We start from the raw sequence: 22,139 nt of genomic DNA on the forward strand, positions 1-22,139 counted from the left end.
TTGTCCACCGAAGTACGTACATATGTACATACATACATATGTGCATGGTTGTGTAAGTTTCCATTTTAAGAGAAGTTTCTTTCCATGTTTGAAATAAGTTAATTGTTGGATAGTTTAAGTTCAATCATATACTTTGTACATACTATATTTAAAATCACTGAGTGGTTTTCACTTTTTGATGAATAATCTATCGTAGCTTTCAACGACTCCCAACAATTTCAGCCTCGGTGACCGACAAAGAACAAAATAAATAAGTATATTACTACATACGAGACTGTAGACATACAACTTCTAAATGCATTTTAAACATAAAGTTTAATTGTTGATGATTATCTGTACGAATTAATTAACATACAAGTATGTTAGATAGGAACTTTAAAGTATCAAGTACTAAAACAAAACAGTGTTCTGATTTTTAATCTAAAAATCATTTGATTGTGTCCGGAACTACGCGGGTTCTTTTGGGCTTACAAATACCACAGTCTGGAAATCCTTTGGGAAAGATGAGCATTTGCAATTGTATATCCCCCCCCAACTTTTCAAAATTGATTGGCATCTTTAAAAGTATAATAATTATTATTTATTTTAGGTTATTTCTCTTTACAAAACATAGAAAGAATATCAGTTCATATTTGCTAATTTACATTCGGATCTATATACATATGTACATACATACAAAAATAAAATGAATGGATATACATAAATATCAATTACCTATCTCTGAAGTTCAAAGCCACCAAACTATGCAAACGATAAGTGTGTATGTGCATTTACATATTCATGTATGCTTATAAATTCAATCGCAAACAACAGTACAACGTACTCTCGTTGAGTTATTTTGAAAAGAGTGTTTTATACATAGATCTTTTACAACAAGCCAATTGTGTAAATTGTTGATGCAGGTTCGTGGGCTGTACTCTCTCCTCTCTTCGTACTGTACTGCAGTGATGCCAGTTTAGTTGCACTATGAGTAGATTTTGTCTTTTATTACAACGTTTACCATACAATTTTTGCTTTAAATGAATGCATCATATCTCAAAAAATTGTGTGTCTAAATTTCAAGTCGTTTGAAGCAAAACTGACGAAGTTATGAGTATTTTTACACAACTTGCGTTTTCAAAGTCGATGCTCTCATAACTTCAAAACTACTACAGCAATCGTTTGAAATTTTAAAGATTTAAACTTCAATCAAAATCCAAATATTTTCTAACGATATAATGTACCATGTATGTATGTACTATATCTCAATTCTTAAAACTTATAGCTTGGAAAACAATTTAAATATTTTCGGTTAATTCTGCTTTTTGTATGAACGCTAATTTCTGAGTCTGCCTTAACTCGGTTTTACCTATTATATGACTCATATAATATGAGTATAAAATTTTATATTTACAATTAATACAATATTAGTCTTGCATTAAGGATGAATTTTTGGTTGCAGAAATTTTTATATGCGCTATTTTAAGGAAATTTACTTTCTATGAATTAAAAGATTTCCTGTTCAGGTCTATTTTGCATTCCAAATGGGCTTGAAATGTAAACAAATGATTTTGTATTGCGACAGTCAAAGCGAAATGTTTCTGGGTATCAAAATTCCTTATGAACGCTTAACTGGTCAGTGGTTCTCTAGTTCATTGCCATCAAGTGTAAGGTAACTAACCGAACAAAAAGCAACTACAATTGTCCTCTAATGTTAGTGCTAACAACAATTGGAAAGCTGCTTGTTTGTTGTCTTGCAACTTTGGCGTAAATTTCTTGGTGTGGAGGCATAGAAGTTCATTTCCCTCTCTTGTTGCCATTGACTTGTTGAAACTTTAATTACGGCCATTGAATCTGTGTAGAGTCTACTACACTGTACGCATACATACCCTTGCATGGCTATGCATATACATACATAAGTATTCATCTATGTATTTATACTGTGTTTATCAAAATTGATCTTTACGATGCTCTCTCCTTAACATATCACTACTCTCTTGTATAAATGTTGTTAAACAATGTTATGAGTGAATTATCAGTTTTCGCATATGTGTATGTATAACACTTTTTTCTTACGTGAAACTTTTGGACGAAAAGTTGTCCAGTAGAAAGCGTCCTTATGATGGTCCCTTTCAAAAAAATGTCGTTATTATTATCATGCCGAATTGCTGTTGGAGTGTTTTATAAGTTTTCACATATACATAAATTTCTTTTTTCATTCAAATGTGAAATAATATACTTACATATCCATACATATGTATGATAGTAAAGTATAAATTTAGTAAACCCTGGACATTACCCAAAGGTTTTTGAATATAATGCTTATTTTATAAGCGATCTATTTTTAATTTTTTACAATTCTCCAAGTTTTATTATTCCAGCTACTTGTACATATTTCTTACCAATGCCAGCAGCAAAAAAAAATTACCATTGTGAAGCTAAAACTTGGCTTGTTGATGCGAGAAGTAAGTGAATAAACGAACCCCAATAAACACATGCGTAAACGCATTTACGCGCACACATATCCAAGTTTCGTTAACTCTGAAAAGTTCCCAAAAATAATAGGCAATGTCAACGTCCGAACAACCTTGAAAGAACCCAGAAAGGCGTAAAACAACTATGGAAAGAGAAAAACTCCAGCAACGAGAAAAAATGAGCGTTTGTATAAAGAGAACAACTAATATATTATTTTATTTTCTTGTTCATTCAAATGAACTACGACGTAATTGACAGTATTTTACCCTATATACAAATACAATTACCAATATATGTATATCCATATTTATGTGTATGTATATATTTTTGCATGTACATATGTACACACTCTATAATAAAACACATATAGTATGCATATATGTATATGTATGTCATGAAAACGTGTGAGATGTGTTTTTTTGGAAATAAAAGGAATTCCAAAATAATTATTTTCGTATCTACACTGTGAAGGAGCAAGGGTCGAGATCGAGGGCAATTCTTCCCGGACCCGGTGCTCTGCAACAATGTCTTGGATATTATTTCTCCAACAATTCGCTAAAATCTTTCCCGGACCCCGGTTTTCTCTCTACAACCCTGTATGTTCATACATACATATATATGGAATATACAGATTGTATTGACAAACATTGCAATATAAGCAAAATTTTCTGTTCGCATTTCAACATTCTACTATATAGTGTGTTCTTTCAATATTCTTATTCAATGCATAAAACTGTAGTGCTATTTACCGGTACGATTATGCAACTTTAAAACATTAACCCAACTTTCATATGGCGACGCGTTCTCAGCATACATATGAATTTTTATACTTATGCATAAGTGTGTATATGCTTTTATTCGAATAATAAAAAAAAATACAATTTAATATATCACATATGCGCAAATTATCCAACATTCAAGTTCACTTCCTCATAATATTTGTATATACATGCATATCTATTTATTGGTTATTTAATCAAAGCTTTTGATTATTGAGATAAAAGCATGTACATTAGAGTGTCCGTTATTTCGCAACTTGATTTTTCTTTTGCGAGCACCGACTGAAGTTTCAGTTTTAGACATTAAAAAGGGTCCAATGTAAATAAGCTCCTCATTTTCAATTTAAACCATGCCTAAATCATTTTACTTTTCTCATATGCATATGTTATTTTGCAATTTTTTTTTTTTGCAATAAATTTTTCATCTCCAAAGCTTTGAAAAAAACTGTGTGTGTGTCAGCTCCGACGCACGACTGGAGTTTACTCCTCAAGTACGAGTATCTAACCATACGCAAAAAAAGTTTATTCAACTGAAAAAAGATTAATATCATATGAAAGGGTAAATTTACAAATTAATGAAGAAAATAATATTCATGTATAAATATAAATTTATTCATTTTATATACATTAATTATAATTAATCGGCGAAATATTTTACATTAAACTTTTTACAATAATAAATTTCAGATGTGCACAAATATTTAATTAGGAATGTTGTTAAATTAGGTAATTATTACTCTGACTATTGTGATTTTTTTTTTTAAATATTAATTTAATCAACATTGCCTTCATTATTAATAACAGTGACAAGTGGTTTATGGTAACTAAAATAAGAAAATACCGCATCAATGGTTGTACCATACCTCGTTGTCCCCATTGTTCTATCAGAAACAATATCTAAATTCAATTTAGATTTTAAAAATTGTATTAATGTCAATCCGTCATCTTTGCTAAGATCGACATTAAAATCGCCACTTAGTACGAGCGGCAGTAAATGGTATTCTTTCCTAAGTAGTTTCGATCCACCTTCTGTATAAGACAATAATGCCTCATGAATGAAATTTATTACATCATTAATCTTTTGATTAACAGAAATGTAAATCGAAACTATAACAATGTGATTACCGTTAGGCAAAGTACATCTCGCAGCAGATATATCTCCCAATGGAGACTGTGTTTGACTGTTGTGCTGGACATTCCTTACGAAAGTATCATTATTGCCAGTAAGCACATGGTGTAAATCATTAAGATTGTGATAAATACTGACCCCGCCTCCTCGATTAATGTCAGGACGTCGATATTGGGATATACATCTGAAATTTTTAATTTCAACGGATTCCTCGTTGCGAAGCCATGTTTCCGATAATATTAAAATATCTGCTTTTTGTATAATGTTACCACGGAGATCACGTGCATGTGCTCGGAGACTTTGGCAATTGAGCAAGAAGAGAATCATGTTTCCTTCATTTATTTTATTAAGTATAACCTGATCAACTGTTGTGAGTTGAACAGTGGAAAGCCGCATAAATTCTTGGCGTAAAGGGGCCATTGCTGCGTTACATCGTCTACCATGATAGAAACGTTGAATGTTATTAGCAGGAACAATGTGAAGGCCTTCTTGTGACGTGACCCTGGATAAGGCTACGTAGACCAAAGATTTCGAATGTGTCTTCTGGTATTTGTATACAATTTCATCAAATGTTCCTCCTTGTGACTTGTGAATGGTCAACGCGCGAGCCGGTTTGAGTGAGAAATGATTTCTTTTGGCATGAATCGATTTATTTCGATTGAGAGGCACCGTTGCAGATCTACGGTTAATAGGAACGAATTCTCTACTGAGTCCTTTTGAGTTTGTATAACCAGCCACTTTCCCGCGAGCTTTAACACCAACACCTTTTGGAAATAGAAGCCAAACTCGCAGTACTTTATTTTGAGGATCCAACTCAACATACGAAAGTTTACCGACCGCTCCATTGGCCAAGCCATCAGCGACGTCGATGTTGGCTGTTATCATATATGGCTTATCTACAACGAAAGTAATTTCGTAGGGCAATCCTCCTGTGTCGATTGTAGCAAACTTATGAAGCTTGTTTCTAGCAGCTCTTTCTTTTTCGTGATTTCCATCACATCCAATTATTTCGTCATCAGCAATTGAATTGGCCATTTCATCAGATGAACTCAACATTTTTAAATTATACGCGTCAACTTAGTGGGTGTCATTAAATAAACGGATTCCATCAGGACAGCGTTCTTCTTATGTTTTTGACTTTTCCCCATCTATTAGCCGCTGACGTATGTGCACATGTGTGTGAGTGTGTATGCAAAGTAATACAAAGTATACGGCGAACAGATAATTTCATTGTGCGTCGGATTTCCTTTTAATAATTCTTCAAAAAGTTAAATTCCTGAAATACTTTTAGTTCACTTTAGCCAGTATAATGATAAAATTTGTTCCAGTGCATCTAAAACTGCTCGCTATATTGTTTTTTCAAACTGTCTTGGTTTTGAACTTTGATAAAAACAAACTGTCTTGGTTTTGAACTTTGATAAAAACGTGACACTTTTTCGTGAGTTTAGTCAGAGAACGTAAATGAATAGAGGAGCAAATGTTAGCAGTACTAAAATGTTAATTACGATGGAGGAACATCGAAAACGCGCAAGTTCGAAAATAAAATGTCACCACAATTATCAATTTACGCAACGAACTACACCACTCTATAAGCAAAATGTATATACATACATATGCAGAGATGTTCTTTGATATGCGCATAAACAAAAATTAAAGTAATAAAATGGAGAATAATTGACTTATGAAAAGAAAATATAAATAATGAGGGAAATAATATGAAAATAGAATTCAAATATCATTTAATAAAAAAGGGTTATAAAAATAAAAAAGGACTATATAATATATGATTGGATTTGAACTTAGGCAAAATATTTCACGTTGCAATAAACAAGTCTGCTATACAAGCATCACCACAGACAATATACAAACTCTTATGTCTAATCTGTGAACTCAAACAGCTATTGTTGTTTACTTGCTTCAATGTACATACGTCTATATGTGAATATTCTTGAAATTGCCTTCCTTCATTCGCATGTCCAAATATATTTGCATATATGTACACATATGTACATATGTATGTCCCTCAATATGTCTTTCGCAAAAAATCAAACATTCGCGCAAGTGACAAAAAAACGTAGACGCACCATCATCGACCAATATATTCAAGCGAACTCGCGGCTTATTTTCTAAGTATTTCATATTACAACGACAACAAATTCATTCAAAAGGAACGTGCGTCTGCTTCAAGGCAAAGTGCGTTCGTTCATAACTCTGCGCCGCGCTATTTTTTCTGTGCGCCTGGTAAACCACATTTGGTTTGCATATAGAATTCCTACCGCAAATGCGCGAAAATAAAAATGAAGGAAATTGAATTTGATTGTCTTCAGTAAAATTGAAGATTCAGCTAAATTTCAATTTTACAATTTGTATAACTGAAAATCCTACCATTCCCCTCGCATTTGTATGTTGCCAACAAGCTGCTTCCTCACAACGTTTGCTAAAAATCAGAAATTGAAGAATTTGTCTGGTGTTCCCTTCAAAAAGGAGAATTGGCAACATGACCTCTTAGCGATTTGAAATATTATTTTAATTTTTTTCATATTATGCACTATTTATGGCATTAAATTATAAAATTTATATAAAATTGCCATTCATAAGAAATCTTTAACTACTTCTATATATTCTAAGCACAGTCCATATAGTACTTTTATATGTTTACTTATTATCATTATTTCATAGTTTGTCGATTTAGCCCATTTTATCTACAAAAGACGTTATGAAAATGCAGACCAATCATTAATCGTAGCATTTCAAAAGAGCATAAGTCAATTTTCAACAGCAAAGCCCTGCAAAAAGGACAAACGAGACAACATAGCCGATCGACATTGTCGTAAAATTGTTGATTGAAACAAATTTTGTCAACTCCGCCACGATGCGCAAAATTCGGCGTCAATATGTATGCGAGCTCATATGTATGTTTGTCGACAAAATCGTCATTTGGTTACTTTCAACAACACAATGTCTGCGCGAACTCGCCGTTATTTCGTTGGCTTGCCACTATACACAGAGGCGTTCTAACTGAAGACTCTTAGTATATTATTATGTTGCTTAATTTGTATTGAAAAATACTGATGCATTTATGAATTATTTTCGTAATATAATATATATTATATATATATATATAAATACACATATATTCATACCTATAATCGTTTTTAAACTAAATTCGATAAATAAAATCTTTATCTGAAATAATTATGTGGCAGTGCGCCCCAATCCCTCCTTGCCTGCGATCGTTCAACTCGCAAAAAGCAAAAAGTGTGGACAAAAGTCATTGCTTGTGCGGGGCAAGAAGAAGCAAGCATCAGCGTACGTGTATTTAAGAATGTATGTGTGATTATCACATTTTTGTAAATACGCATAATAAGGAAATATTCAATAAACCTAAACATATGAACATATTTTCCTGAAATATTTTAATTATCTCTGAAAGTAAAATATGCTAAATAAGTTATTGAATTGATATAATTAATTCCAATTAATAAAATAAAAAAATTAAATAAATCTTCAATTTTACGTATATTACGATTCGAACTTATATGCTCGTATTCGGATTGAGCTTAACTCCTTCACGCCTACGGCCTAAGCCACTATATAAATGAAAACGCGAGCGCTTAGCCACTATTTTATTGTTATCATTTGTTTAATAAGTATATTGCTTACGCAACGCACATACAAAAGTTGGAAAAATTGCATATCAAAGGTTATTTTATTATGAATTCTGGGGTTTTTGCCAGAAATCCTCCTTTTTAATTCAAAAGGCTTTTCATAATTATAAATTTGTCATATCATAGAAATTGAAAACATAAATCTAAATAGGTCTATTTATAGAATTTCGCATATTGTGTGGTGTATTTTTCTTTTTCGAAGTTATATTTTTCGATGTTCCCTCATCTGGAACTACAAATTAGTACTCAAAAAGATTTCTTTTAACATTTGCTCCTTCTCTATTCATTAACATTCTCTGATAATACTCCCATTGATATACATATGTACATATAATGTACACAAACAAGCGATTATCAGTGGATGTGACTATAAACAATATCTAGAGTGCTTAAGCTTGTGTAAACACTGAAATGTGTATGTGCCAAACTGTCTCACACCACCACTCTCCACCTTCTCCCTCCACCACCACTATACCTTCAAACGGCAAATGACTTCAATGGCTTTGGCCTTGGAAACGCTTTCAACGTTTTCAACGTTCATTGACCTAACTATTAGCAGAGAACGTAAATGAATAGAGAAGGAGCAAATGTTAGCAGTACTAAAATGTTAATTACGATGGAGGAACATCGAAAACGCGCCAGTTGGAAAATAAAATTTCACCACAACTATCAGGGTACGAAACGAACTACACCACTCTATAAGCAAAATGTATACACATACATATGCACAGATGTTCTTTGATATGCGCATAAACAAAACTTAAAATAATAAAAACGAAAGAAATTGACTTCTGACAGGAAAATATTAATAATCAGGGAAATAATATTAAAATAGAATTCAAATATCATTTCATAAAAAAGGGTTATAAAAATAAAAAATAGTATAATATATAAAAATATGATAGGATTTGAACTTAGGCAAAACATTTCATTGCAATAAGGAAGTGTGCTATACAAGCAACACCACAGATCACATTAGAACATATTTGTCTAATCTGTGAACTCAAACAGCTATTGTTGTTTACTTGCTTCAATGTTTATATGTCTATATGTGAATATTCTTGAAATTGCCTTCCTTCATTCGCATGTCCATATATATTTGCATATATGTACACATATGTACATATGTATGTACCTCAATATGTCTTTCGCAAAAAATCAAACATTCGCGCAAGTGACAAAAAAACGTAGACGCACCATCATCGGCCAATAATATTCAAGCGAACTCGCGGCATATTTTCTTAGTATTTCATATTACAACGACAACAAATTCATTCATAAGGAACGTGCGCTGCTTCAAAGCAAAGTGCGTTCGTTCATAACTCTGCGCCGCGCTATTTTTTCTGTGCGCCTGGTAAACCACATTTGGTTTTCATATAGAATTCCTACCGCAAATGCGCGAAAATAAAAATGAATGAAATTGAATTTGAATGTCTTCAGTAAAATTGAAGAATCAGCAAAATTTAAATTTTACAATTTGTATCACTGAAAATCCTACCATCCCCCTCGCGTTTGTATGTTGCCCACAAGCTGCTTCCTCACAACATTTGCTAAAAATCAGAAATTGAAGAATTTGTCTGATGTTCACTTCAAAAAGGAGAATTGGCAACATGACCTCTTAGCGAATTTAAATAATATTTATATTTTTGCATATTATGCACTATTTATGGCATTAAATTACAAAATTTATATTAAATTGCCATTCATATGAAATCATTAACTACTTCTATATATTCTAAGCACAGTCCATATAGTACTTTTATATGTTTATTTATTATCATTATTTCATAGTTTGTCGATTTAGCCCATTTATCCAAATACGACGCTATGAAAATGCAGCCCAATCGGTAATCGCAATATTTCAAAAGAGCATAAGTCAATTTTCAACAGCAAAGCCCTGCAAAAAGGACAAACGAGACAACATAGCCAATCGACATTGTCGTAAAATTGTCGATTGAAAAAAAATTTTGTCAACTCCGCCACGATGCGCAAAATTCGGCGTCAATATGTATGCGAGCTCATATGTATATATGTATGTTTGTCGACAAAATCGTCATTTGGTTACTTTCAACAACACAATGTCTGCGCGAACTCGCCGTTATTTCGTTGGCTTGCCACTATACACAGAGGCGTTCTAACTGAGGACTCTTAGTATATTATTATGTTGCTTAATTTGTATTGAAAAATACTGATGCATTTATGAATTATTTTCGTAATATAATATATATAATATATATATATATAAATACACATATATTCATACCTATAATCGTTTTTAAACTAAATTCGATAAATAAAATATATATCTGAAATAATTATGTGGCAGTGCGCCCCAATCCCTCCTTGCCTGCGATCGTTCTACTCGCAAAAAGCAAAAAGTGTGGACAAAAGTCATTGCTTGTGCGGGGCAAGAAGAAGCAAGCATCAGCGTACGTGTACTCATGAATGTATGTGTGATTATCACATTTGTGTAAATACGCATAAATAAAGGAATATGCAATAAACCCAAACATATGAACATATTTTCCTGAAATATTTTAATTATCTCAGGAAGTTAAATATGCTATTAAAGTAATTGAATTATGATATGCTTAGATTCCAATTAATAAAATAAAAATTAAATAAAATTTCAGTTTCATGAGTTTTAGGATTCGAACGTATAGGTTCGTATTCGGATTGTGCTTAACCCCTTCCCGCTTACGACCTCAGCCACCACAAAAGTGGAAATGTGGCCGCTTAGCCACCGTTTTATTGTTATCCTTTGTTTAATAAGCAATTGCTCACATAACGCACATACATAAGTTGGAAAAATAGCCTACTAAATGTTTATTTTATTATGAATTCTGGGGTTTTTACCGGTAATACAGATTTTTAATTCAGAAGGCTTTTCATAATTATAAATTTGTCATATCATAGAAATTGAAAACATAAATCTAAATAGGTATGCGCAACGATTTTTCATATAGGAATATTCGTTGTGTCTATTTATAGCATTTCGCACATTGTGTGGTGTATTTTTCTTTTTCGAAGTTATATTTTTCGATGTTCCTTCATGTGGAATTACAAATTAGTACTCAAAAAGTTTTCATTTAACATTTGCTCCTTCTCTACTCATCAACATTCTCTGCTATTAGTACATAAGTATGTATGAATGTAGCTTTCGTTGATATGCCTGAATATTTTTAGGCACATGTATGTATCATGAATTTGTGCGAATTTGACCCAATAAGAATTAATAATGGTAGAGTGTGGGCAGAGAACGTAAATGAATAGAGAAGGAGCAAATGTTAGCAGTACTAAAATGTTAATTACGATGGAGGAACATCGAAAACGCGCCAGTTGGAAAATAAAATTTCACCACAACTATCAGGGTACGAAACGAACTACACCACTCTATAAGCAAAATGTATACACATACATATGCACAGATGTTCTTTGATATGCGCATAAACAAAACTTAAAATAATAAAAACGAAAGAAATTGACTTCTGACAGGAAAATATTAATAATCAGGGAAATAATATTAAAATAGAATTCAAATATCATTTCATAAAAAAGGGTTATAAAAATAAAAAATAGTATAATATATAAAAATATGATAGGATTTGAACTTAGGCAAAACATTTCATTGCAATAAGGAAGTGTGCTATACAAGCAACACCACAGATCACATTAGAACATATTTGTCTAATCTGTGAACTCAAACAGCTATTGTTGTTTACTTGCTTCAATGTTTATATGTCTATATGTGAATATTCTTGAAATTGCCTTCCTTCATTCGCATGTCCATATATATTTGCATATATGTACACATATGTACATATGTATGTACCTCAATATGTCTTTCGCAAAAAATCAAACATTCGCGCAAGTGACAAAAAAACGTAGACGCACCATCATCGGCCAATAATATTCAAGCGAACTCGCGGCATATTTTCTTAGTATTTCATATTACAACGACAACAAATTCATTCATAAGGAACGTGCGCTGCTTCAAAGCAAAGTGCGTTCGTTCATAACTCTGCGCCGCGCTATTTTTTCTGTGCGCCTGGTAAACCACATTTGGTTTTCATATAGAATTCCTACCGCAAATGCGCGAAAATAAAAATGAATGAAATTGAATTTGAATGTCTTCAGTAAAATTGAAGAATCAGCAAAATTTAAATTTTACAATTTGTATCACTGAAAATCCTACCATCCCCCTCGCGTTTGTATGTTGCCCACAAGCTGCTTCCTCACAACATTTGCTAAAAATCAGAAATTGAAGAATTTGTCTGATGTTCACTTCAAAAAGGAGAATTGGCAACATGACCTCTTAGCGAATTTAAATAATATTTATATTTTTGCATATTATGCACTATTTATGGCATTAAATTACAAAATTTATATTAAATTGCCATTCATATGAAATCATTAACTACTTCTATATATTCTAAGCACAGTCCATATAGTACTTTTATATGTTTATTTATTATCATTATTTCATAGTTTGTCGATTTAGCCCATTTATCCAAATACGACGCTATGAAAATGCAGCCCAATCGGTAATCGCAATATTTCAAAAGAGCATAAGTCAATTTTCAACAGCAAAGCCCTGCAAAAAGGACAAACGAGACAACATAGCCAATCGACATTGTCGTAAAATTGTCGATTGAAAAAAAATTTTGTCAACTCCGCCACGATGCGCAAAATTCGGCGTCAATATGTATGCGAGCTCATATGTATATATGTATGTTTGTCGACAAAATCGTCATTTGGTTACTTTCAACAACACAATGTCTGCGCGAACTCGCCGTTATTTCGTTGGCTTGCCACTATACACAGAGGCGTTCTAACTGAGGACTCTTAGTATATTATTATGTTGCTTAATTTGTATTGAAAAATACTGATGCATTTATGAATTATTTTCGTAATATAATATATATAATATATATATATATAAATACACATATATTCATACCTATAATCGTTTTTAAACTAAATTCGATAAATAAAATATATATCTGAAATAATTATGTGGCAGTGCGCCCCAATCCCTCCTTGCCTGCGATCGTTCTACTCGCAAAAAGCAAAAAGTGTGGACAAAAGTCATTGCTTGTGCGGGGCAAGAAGAAGCAAGCATCAGCGTACGTGTACTCATGAATGTATGTGTGATTATCACATTTGTGTAAATACGCATAAATAAAGGAATATGCAATAAACCCAAACATATGAACATATTTTCCTGAAATATTTTAATTATCTCAGGAAGTTAAATATGCTATTAAAGTAATTGAATTATGATATGCTTAGATTCCAATTAATAAAATAAAAATTAAATAAAATTTCAGTTTCATGAGTTTTAGGATTCGAACGTATAGGTTCGTATTCGGATTGTGCTTAACCCCTTCCCGCTTACGACCTCAGCCACCACAAAAGTGGAAATGTGGCCGCTTAGCCACCGTTTTATTGTTATCCTTTGTTTAATAAGCAATTGCTCACATAACGCACATACATAAGTTGGAAAAATAGCCTACTAAATGTTTATTTTATTATGAATTCTGGGGTTTTTACCGGTAATACAGATTTTTAATTCAGAAGGCTTTTCATAATTATAAATTTGTCATATCATAGAAATTGAAAACATAAATCTAAATAGGTATGCGCAACGATTTTTCATATAGGAATATTCGTTGTGTCTATTTATAGCATTTCGCACATTGTGTGGTGTATTTTTCTTTTTCGAAGTTATATTTTTCGATGTTCCTTCATGTGGAATTACAAATTAGTACTCAAAAAGTTTTCATTTAACATTTGCTCCTTCTCTACTCATCAACATTCTCTGGTGTGGGTATTCTATATATATGTGGAATTTTTGACACTGTTATCAGTTCCATAATAGAACGGTTTAATATACATATGTAAGTATATAGTCCACAGTTCCGTAAAACGATAATAAAGAATATACATATATATTTGTAAAGAAAAATTATCCGCCAAGAAGGTATAAACAAACACACACATACATACACCTTGTCGAAGGAAGTTACAATGTAATTATGTGTATTTGCTCTCGAAATGCCGTAAGAAAACTAATCAATTCAAAAAGTTCTCTCTCAACTTCAACTGGGTTTCAAGACTAAATACTAAAATTTGTTTCGCTTACCGGCTAGAGCATGTTTAATCAGTCCTTCTCCATCATTTGTAGCTTTGGTTACAGTCATTATTATTAAATTTTTTTGTAAAGTTTTTATGGTTGAAAATTTTATGTTTTTATTCGCACGAAACTTTAAGAGTATTTGTTCATAAACGATAATTAGATAGCGATAGCTCGCGCAAAATATGCTTAACTTTTACGGAAGAGTTAAAATTTTTTATTTGGCATTAAGTACGCAAAAATTAATATTTATTCACTTGTATTTAGGTACATGCAAGCATTCGTAACATTCGTTTTACTTTTAAAAAATTTATAAGTTAGTCTTACTTTGTGACAAATCTTTGTTCAAAGAGTGGGTAAATTATTAACAATACATTTGCACTTCTATGTTATTACTCTTCGTACATATACATTATTTTAATTCACTTTGAATAGTCACACCTCAAGAAGGGAAGTTCATAAAACCATCTTGCACAAAATTTATGAAAATTTATTCTCCAAAAATATTTTGCCCGATAAAATATACAACGTTGTGCTGTCCTGTGAAACTGATAGAATAAAAATCTGCAGTTCATGTTAGAAATAGCATTGACAAATGAGTACTTGCAAGTTGTTGTCTTATTCGTTATGTTGTTATACGAAAAGCTTAAAAGCTTTTACCATTAAGCTTGATTTGTGTTAACGAAATCAACGAAAAGCACAAATGTAGATATATAATATATTTAGTGAACGTTGGATATATTTTTTTTTAATTGACAATAAAATTTAACTAACTCAAAAAAATTATATTATACTTCGGGTAAGTCTTCTTTTATTATGATTTTTCACTTAACTTTCGGTTCAGGAATATATTATTCTCAATTTTTTTTTAGCTATGAAATCATTTCTTTTTTTTATTATACAGATCACTTCACTTGACTTGATCAACAACCCATTTCCAATTTTTATTAATTTCTTTTACATGTCTTACTTCATAACAACACGTTTTAATGTATTTAAAACATATTGACAGTAAATTTGGATGTAAAATACAATCATATAGAAATAAAATATTTTTAAAAATTACTTAAACACGTGGTAGTAGTAGAATGACTTTATATTTGAGAAATTAATTCTAATCGGTATATATTTATTAATACTATATATTCTTCGTATTAAAAAATGCGAATAAAATCTGTATGTACAAAATACATCCATTAATACAAAACTTAGATAATTTTTACAGAAAGAAGATTATTGCATTTATATAACATTAGCCAAATATATTATTTTAAATCGATCTACATGTAAGCTTGTCATATAATTCAATCACCTATTCTCCGCGAAGTCTTATAATGAATTTAGTTACACAGTTGGGGCACCTTATGTATTTTAAAACATTATTTTGAAAGACATATATAATATCTATCTTACTTTTCACAACATGTCGAGGGAGTATATTAAGGACGTATGTGTAGTACAATAACAAATGTATGAGGAAGAATATTAACACGATTAATAGAGAGCAAAAGAAAAGTATTCTATGTATCGTTTATATAAAATTCCACTTGGCCCAGATAATTTTCGAAGGCCACACGTTATCGGCGGTCGTTCACCTGTCAAATACTAACACAAAGCTTTTACTACCAAGCTTTGCTATTTCCTACTCTAATTATTTTCAAATAGAAGAAACTAGTTTTCTGAGTAATGACAAGAAACTAATAAATGAGGAATATGTTGAAAATTTCGAGAATAGAAAGGTCCATTTACTTTTTTACAAAATTAAGATTTTTTAACAGATGCCATTACATCTTATTCTTTGTTAAAATGGTATATTAATCCAGAGTGCATTTTGAAGATTTTGTGTTGTTTCTTAATACTATAGCCTTTAAGAAATAACACTACAAAATAGTGGGTTAGTTGGTTGAAAAGGGAAGCACAGTAGCACCAGTACACAGGCGGCCACGCTTAAGCCACCATAAGGTGCAATGTGCTACTAAACTAAATAGTTAGTTAAACTAATTTTGTAATAATGTTGTAAAAGAAATTATAAACATGGTGCTACATGAATATTTTCTACACATATTCTAAAATTCTAGAAGTTAAAATACATATTGATAAATGTATTATGATTATTAATTAATATGCCATTATGCTATTATTCTAGCAGCAGATTTTAATTTTGAAAGCCCTCGAAGATAAGAGCTTTTCTAGTGCACTCAGTATATATTTATAAATTTGTGTGCTTTTAATAGCATGGTCATGATGCAGTTTTCCACTTATATGGTTGTGTAATGTATATTTGTGGACTGTAACTGCAATACTGTTAAAGTAGCTATAAACTTGCAGTAGTATTACAGATTATTACAGACTGTATGCATGTCTATGATTGTTTTCGAAAAGGTACATAATAATATTCACGATAGTAAAGACATTAGTAAATTTTTCAAATAAAGTTTAATTGAATTAACATAATATAAATTTCCTACGTTGTTCACATTTTACAATCTTAAAAAAGTACATATAAAACACGTACTTATAATACATTTAATAATCCGATATCAATAGATAATTTGCAAAGAAATTGGTATAGTCATATAGAAATTGATATACTCAGCAAATTTAAATTTGAAATCCCTGATTAATTAAGCAAACGCCATCAATGGGTTTTGAAATTGTTGACAAATAAAAAAATGTTTCAAGTGTTTTGAGGAAAAGACACATGTAAGTTGCAATCAAAACTTGTTACTATATTTCTCGCCAAAATTCTTAGAAAAATAAATTTCTCACAGTGCTCTTAATAAACCTGTTTATTCGAATTGTGTGCAAAAATATATATCATATATATGTATATAAACATGAACGAGAACGAGAACTTCAAGACAAAATTGAGAGGAAAACCCGTTCTCAACTCTGAAATATCTAAAGTCTACATTCACCTTCATGAACTTCCGTGCTTCTAGAAGGGAAATATTTTATCAGACATGCGCACTTTTACTGCTTGCTCTTTTCGTTCTGATTTTTAATTGTTTGCTCAATTTAATAAAGTAAATACATACGTATCATATTCTCTCTGTATTGTTTTTATTTACATTTATATATATATATATATATATATTATATACAAGGCTTTTTTGAATATACATGCTTTTGTATATGCAAATGAATACTTTGTTACTTTCATGTGGCAAACGTTTGCAGAATGAGAGAAAATTAAAGAGAATCGTGACTACTTTGCTCTTCGCTTTCTTTGTGTGGGCGCACGTGTGTTTTTTGACTAAATATTTGCTTGTGGTAGTATGACATTGACATTGAATTTTTAAAATATCGTAGATGGCCATTGTACATTTGTACATAATACATACGCATGATACAAGCTTGTTTTATTTATAATGAACATACACATGTAACTGATATTTTTTACTTAATTTTTTTGAGCATAAAATTTATCAAACTCCTCTGCCCATTTATTATAATACATATAATTTTAACAAAATAATGAAGCCCAATTCCAGACAAACCATACTTCAGAAAAAATGGCTGACGAATTTATTAAATAGTCACATTATAAGCAAAGCTCCACGTCGAGTATAAATAATCCGATCGGTAAATAGAGAATACAAATAAAGGATATCTAAATCCGGCGATAACCGCACTAAAGATATCTCGCAAATATAAAAGCCTTTCATCTTTCTATACCAGTGCAAATATGTACAGATGTCGAATCGGACGATTGCCACGCCCGTAAATTATCATTAAGCGAAAACCTATAAAGTGCTAAACTGTAATGTGGTACTATGCATCGAAGTATGGAAAGAAATTTGTGGTTTGAAATTGTTTCTAAAAATCTAATTTGGACTAAGCCCTAACCCTAATGCAAGTATATCGGTATCCGCGTCTCCTCTTTTTCCATCATATACCCAATATTTTATATTTCGTTCCTTTGGTTGAGTTTATATGTATCATATTTCAATAGAAGATGTCTCAATTAAATTAAGCGAAAATATATTAATTAGTAATATGTCATTCAAAAATACAAATTAGGGACATCGATATGCACTTTCATACAGCACTAATATAATGAATATAGAGATTTTTGTTAGTTAGATTGATTTTAATATAAATATATATTAACCTACGATCAAAATCAAATGCATGTATGGAAAACTTTTTCACTTGATAATATATCTTCACGAAATTGTGTATAGATTATTGGCCAAGGCAGCGCTACAATTATCCAACAAATTTTTCAAATCTTACCATCAAAATCACGTTCTTGTATTGAAAGCTTTTTTAATTGGCATATCGATATATTTTATATCTTCCCTAAATTTGGCATGGATTTTTTGCCAATGCAACGTAACAATCTTCGAACGAATTGTTCGGATCGGACCACCATAGAATATAGTTGCCATACAGATTGAACGATCAAAAGCAAGTTCTTGTATGTACAACTTTTTTAATTTGTTTAGAAATTTGGCGTGGATTATTGGCCAAGGCATTGTAATAATGTCCGAACAATTCGGACCACTATCGCATATAGCTGACATACATACTATTAGATCTTACAACATTATTTTATCACACCAGGGTCAACAAGTTTAGTATTTAACATATGTTCTAGCTAAAGATAATCTTGTTGTTTTTCAAACACAAGCCAATACTTTTTTACTATCTCTACAAGTTTCCTAAAAATAATAATTATATCACAATAACAAAATTTGGGTGAATTTATAAAAACAAATAGTAATAACTCGGTAAATGACTTATCGCTCTATAAAATTTGTAAGTTCTTCAAATATAAAGTTAAAATAAGAATATTCATATGTGTGTCCTTAAACTTACCTAAATCTGGAATTGAGCTGGATGGCTCCTCGCTAGTGGAAGTTCCCCCATTGTTGCTAGTGGGTAAAGTGATAGAAGAGCATGTGTTTTTGATCTTTGGAGGTGGTGGTGGAGGCGGACGCATGGCAGTGTTAGTGTGGCTATGGAATTGTTGGTCGTTGTTTCCAACTGTGCATCTACTGCTACTAGTAACAACAGGTAAACGAAAATTTTGAGTCGCCGTTGATGTTGAAGAAGATGTGGCAGCTGTCAATTGTAACGAAGTATTTCCATCTTCTTGATATTGGGGAATTTGGTGCTTGTGTTGAACAAATTTAACATGTTGTTGTCGTAGAATGCTTGTTGGTATTGAGCTCGATTGCGGTGTATGAGTGGTAACGATATATTTTCGTGTTGATGATGAAAGTGCATACCGGTGCGATTGCGAATTACTTAGTGTTGTAGGAGGACTTTCGATCAAAACTTGGGTTGATGATGGATCCGTTGCAATAACCGATGTATGAAGAGATGTGGAAGATGGAAGAGGTGGAGAGATAATTTTCTTTCTTTGATAGTGTCCTAAAGGATCCGATATATGCATTTCGTGTTTGTTATTATTAACGACGACTTGTGTATGTCCTTGATGCTTTTCAATAGTTTGTTGTTGAAATACAGATGATGTCGGTGTATCTTGTGGTGAAATAGAATATCGACGAGGTACAACTGGAGAAACGGGAGCAGAACGAGACTGGTGATGGTGTAACAACGGAGGGGGAGAATCGGATTGTCGAGAAGAGTGAACTGGTCTTGAGGCAACTTCTTCATATAACCGACCATCTCGTATAACCCGTACATGATGTTGTAAGGACAACGGTGGTGGTGATGGTTGCGGCGAACGATTTGATGAATATTGTTGTAAAGTCCGTAGAGATGGAGGTGGAGAAGAAGATATACAATCCGAATTATTACTTAAACTGGCAAAAGAGGAACTTCCTTCACAATGGGAAGGGCTTGCAGAATGACGACGCTGTATAGGAGTATTAGACATAACATTTAATGGTTGTCGAGAAATTATAATTTGCGGACTAGCTATGGAATCCGATTGTTGGCGTTGTAAGACTCGTTGTTCTATCCGCGCACTTGTAAGAAAAGAATGTGAAGGCTGAGATTGGTCTCTGGAAATATGCTGTTGGGAATAAGCTTGCCTTATGATATTTCCAATATCACTTCCCCCATCGTTAGACGTAGATCTATTAACCACCTCCAAACGTGGGGCCAATGTAACTTTTTGCATAGCATTAGTATTATTAAGTAAATTTACTCCCGGTTGCCTTGGTTGGACAGTTTGTATCTGCACATGTTGGTAATTCACTGAAGGTGCTATTGAGGGCTTCAGTACAGTTTCATTTACTTTTGATTTTTTCATTAAATTAGTTTGGGATATATTTTCGAAACGACATTCTTTTGAATCGTTTGATTCCACATATGCCATTTCTAAATCAAGAGGCTCTGCTTTTATCAATTTTATATATGAAAAATTACTCTTAGCTGAAATGCTTTTATCAGAAGAGGACCCAGTTTCTGTTGATGCTTGATTATTCGCGTTAACTAGTCCAGCAGTTGCGTCAATATATTTAAATCTCTTAAGCATTGTGTATGTTGTAATTTTATTACGAAAACGCAGGATATTTCAATGCATATAAAGAGATTATGCAAATAAAATCCCAGGCAGAGAATATGGTAAAATATTGGCTTGGCCTCTATTGTTTTTCTTTAAACACTATTCGTTTTTTTTTATATATTTTAGCTTTAACCGTCTTAGACACTACTTAGACTATTTTCAAAACTTAATGTTATAGTCAGTCTCATGTATTCAGCTTTATTTGGTTGTGTTGACTGTGTCCTATATACCACGTTCGTAAAGATTTCACTTCATATTATCGTGATCTGCCTTTGTATACAAAGAATCCTAAAATTTCAGCCTTCTAGTTTCAATAAAATTATATTTCTATTTTCACTTTCCCTTAAATTACGTCGAAAACTTAAATTTATCCCCATTGGCTTTATCCACAATATATCCATTAGACAATTTTGTCATATAAATATGTATATACTGTTCGTATAAATCCTTCCTTAGATCACAAAGAATGTAGTATTCTTATCGTTTTGTTCACAATATTTTAAAAACTGTAGATGATTTCGTTGATACCCTTCTGATTAGATGTTTGGTAAAGCGGTTACATCTGAAAATTATTGAAGTTATAGACTGCATTAGTAAAGAAATATATTTATGTATGTATATATTATATATTTTGTTTTGATTTTATAAGTTTTCCACACTAGATATATTTAGTCTAAGATTGTATAAAATAGTACTCACTTCGAATAAATACTACTAGTCTATCATTAAATTTTGTTTTTTAACTAAGCACACTTTATTAATAATTATCTTATATAACCAACGACATAGTAAATGTGGTTTAAATATAGATATAATAAAATTGACTACTATCCAATAACAAGATTGCAAAAAAAAATAAATAAATAGGCATACATTGTATTTAAATAGTTTTTATCAATACTCACAAATATAAAGGCATTATTCTGAACTCCAGTTTTGGTAGTCAATTTAAACTTAGCAGCACATGAAAGATATTTTTCTTTACACAGTAATATTTATATTCATGTAAATTTTAATATTTCATTTATTTGCTATATTTTTCCGGTATTAGGGTAATTTATTACCTCTACATATTTTAAATATGAAGTAGGCTGTCAGTTTCAATATTTTCGAAAAACACTTTTTATAGATCCTGAGTTACTAGATCTTATATAGTACACTTACTAATTTTTTAATAACAGCAGACGTAGCACGTGTTTTGAATAAAGTATATGTATACTTTTTCATTTTCCATGAGAAAATAATAGTTTACAGTAGTTATGTGATACTTTTTGGTTTTTATTCACTATTGAAATTAATAAGACCTTTGAATGATAATATATTTCATATACATATGTACATACATATGCATGTACGAATTTAAATAGAATTCTTAAAGTTATACCACGTATCGTTTTTTGTAATGGATATACCATAAACCATTAAAAGGCATGATTACGATGGTGGTCAGTACAAATTTTTTTCAACTACCTTTTGGACAGAATTTTAA

The 22,139-nt window shown here is 31.5% G+C and overlaps 1 protein-coding gene across 2 annotated transcripts in view; it reads right to left on the reverse strand.

The window, feature by feature from the left end:
* Positions 1–21,913, reverse strand: part of Eip75B (Ecdysone-induced protein 75B) — a 56,172-nt gene extending 34,259 nt beyond the window's left edge. Inside the window, exons 1-2 of one of the 2 annotated variants that reach the window (XM_036358382.2) lie at positions 21,556–21,913; positions 18,991–21,212 (exon numbers count right to left, since the gene is read on the reverse strand). In XM_036358382.2, the coding sequence (XP_036214275.2) occupies positions 18,991–20,620 (1,630 nt within the window). In that variant the 5' untranslated portion in view covers positions 20,621–21,212; positions 21,556–21,913. Of the gene's footprint in view, positions 1–14,175; positions 14,249–18,990; positions 21,213–21,555 lie in introns of those variants that run through there. The other variant, XM_070111985.1, reaches the window with a different exon arrangement.
* Between the last annotated feature and the right edge of the window lie 226 nt (positions 21,914–22,139).

The sequence above is a fragment of the Bactrocera oleae genome, chromosome 6 (assembly GCF_042242935.1).
Source record: "Bactrocera oleae isolate idBacOlea1 chromosome 6, idBacOlea1, whole genome shotgun sequence".
NCBI lineage: Eukaryota > Metazoa > Arthropoda > Insecta > Diptera > Tephritidae > Bactrocera > Bactrocera oleae.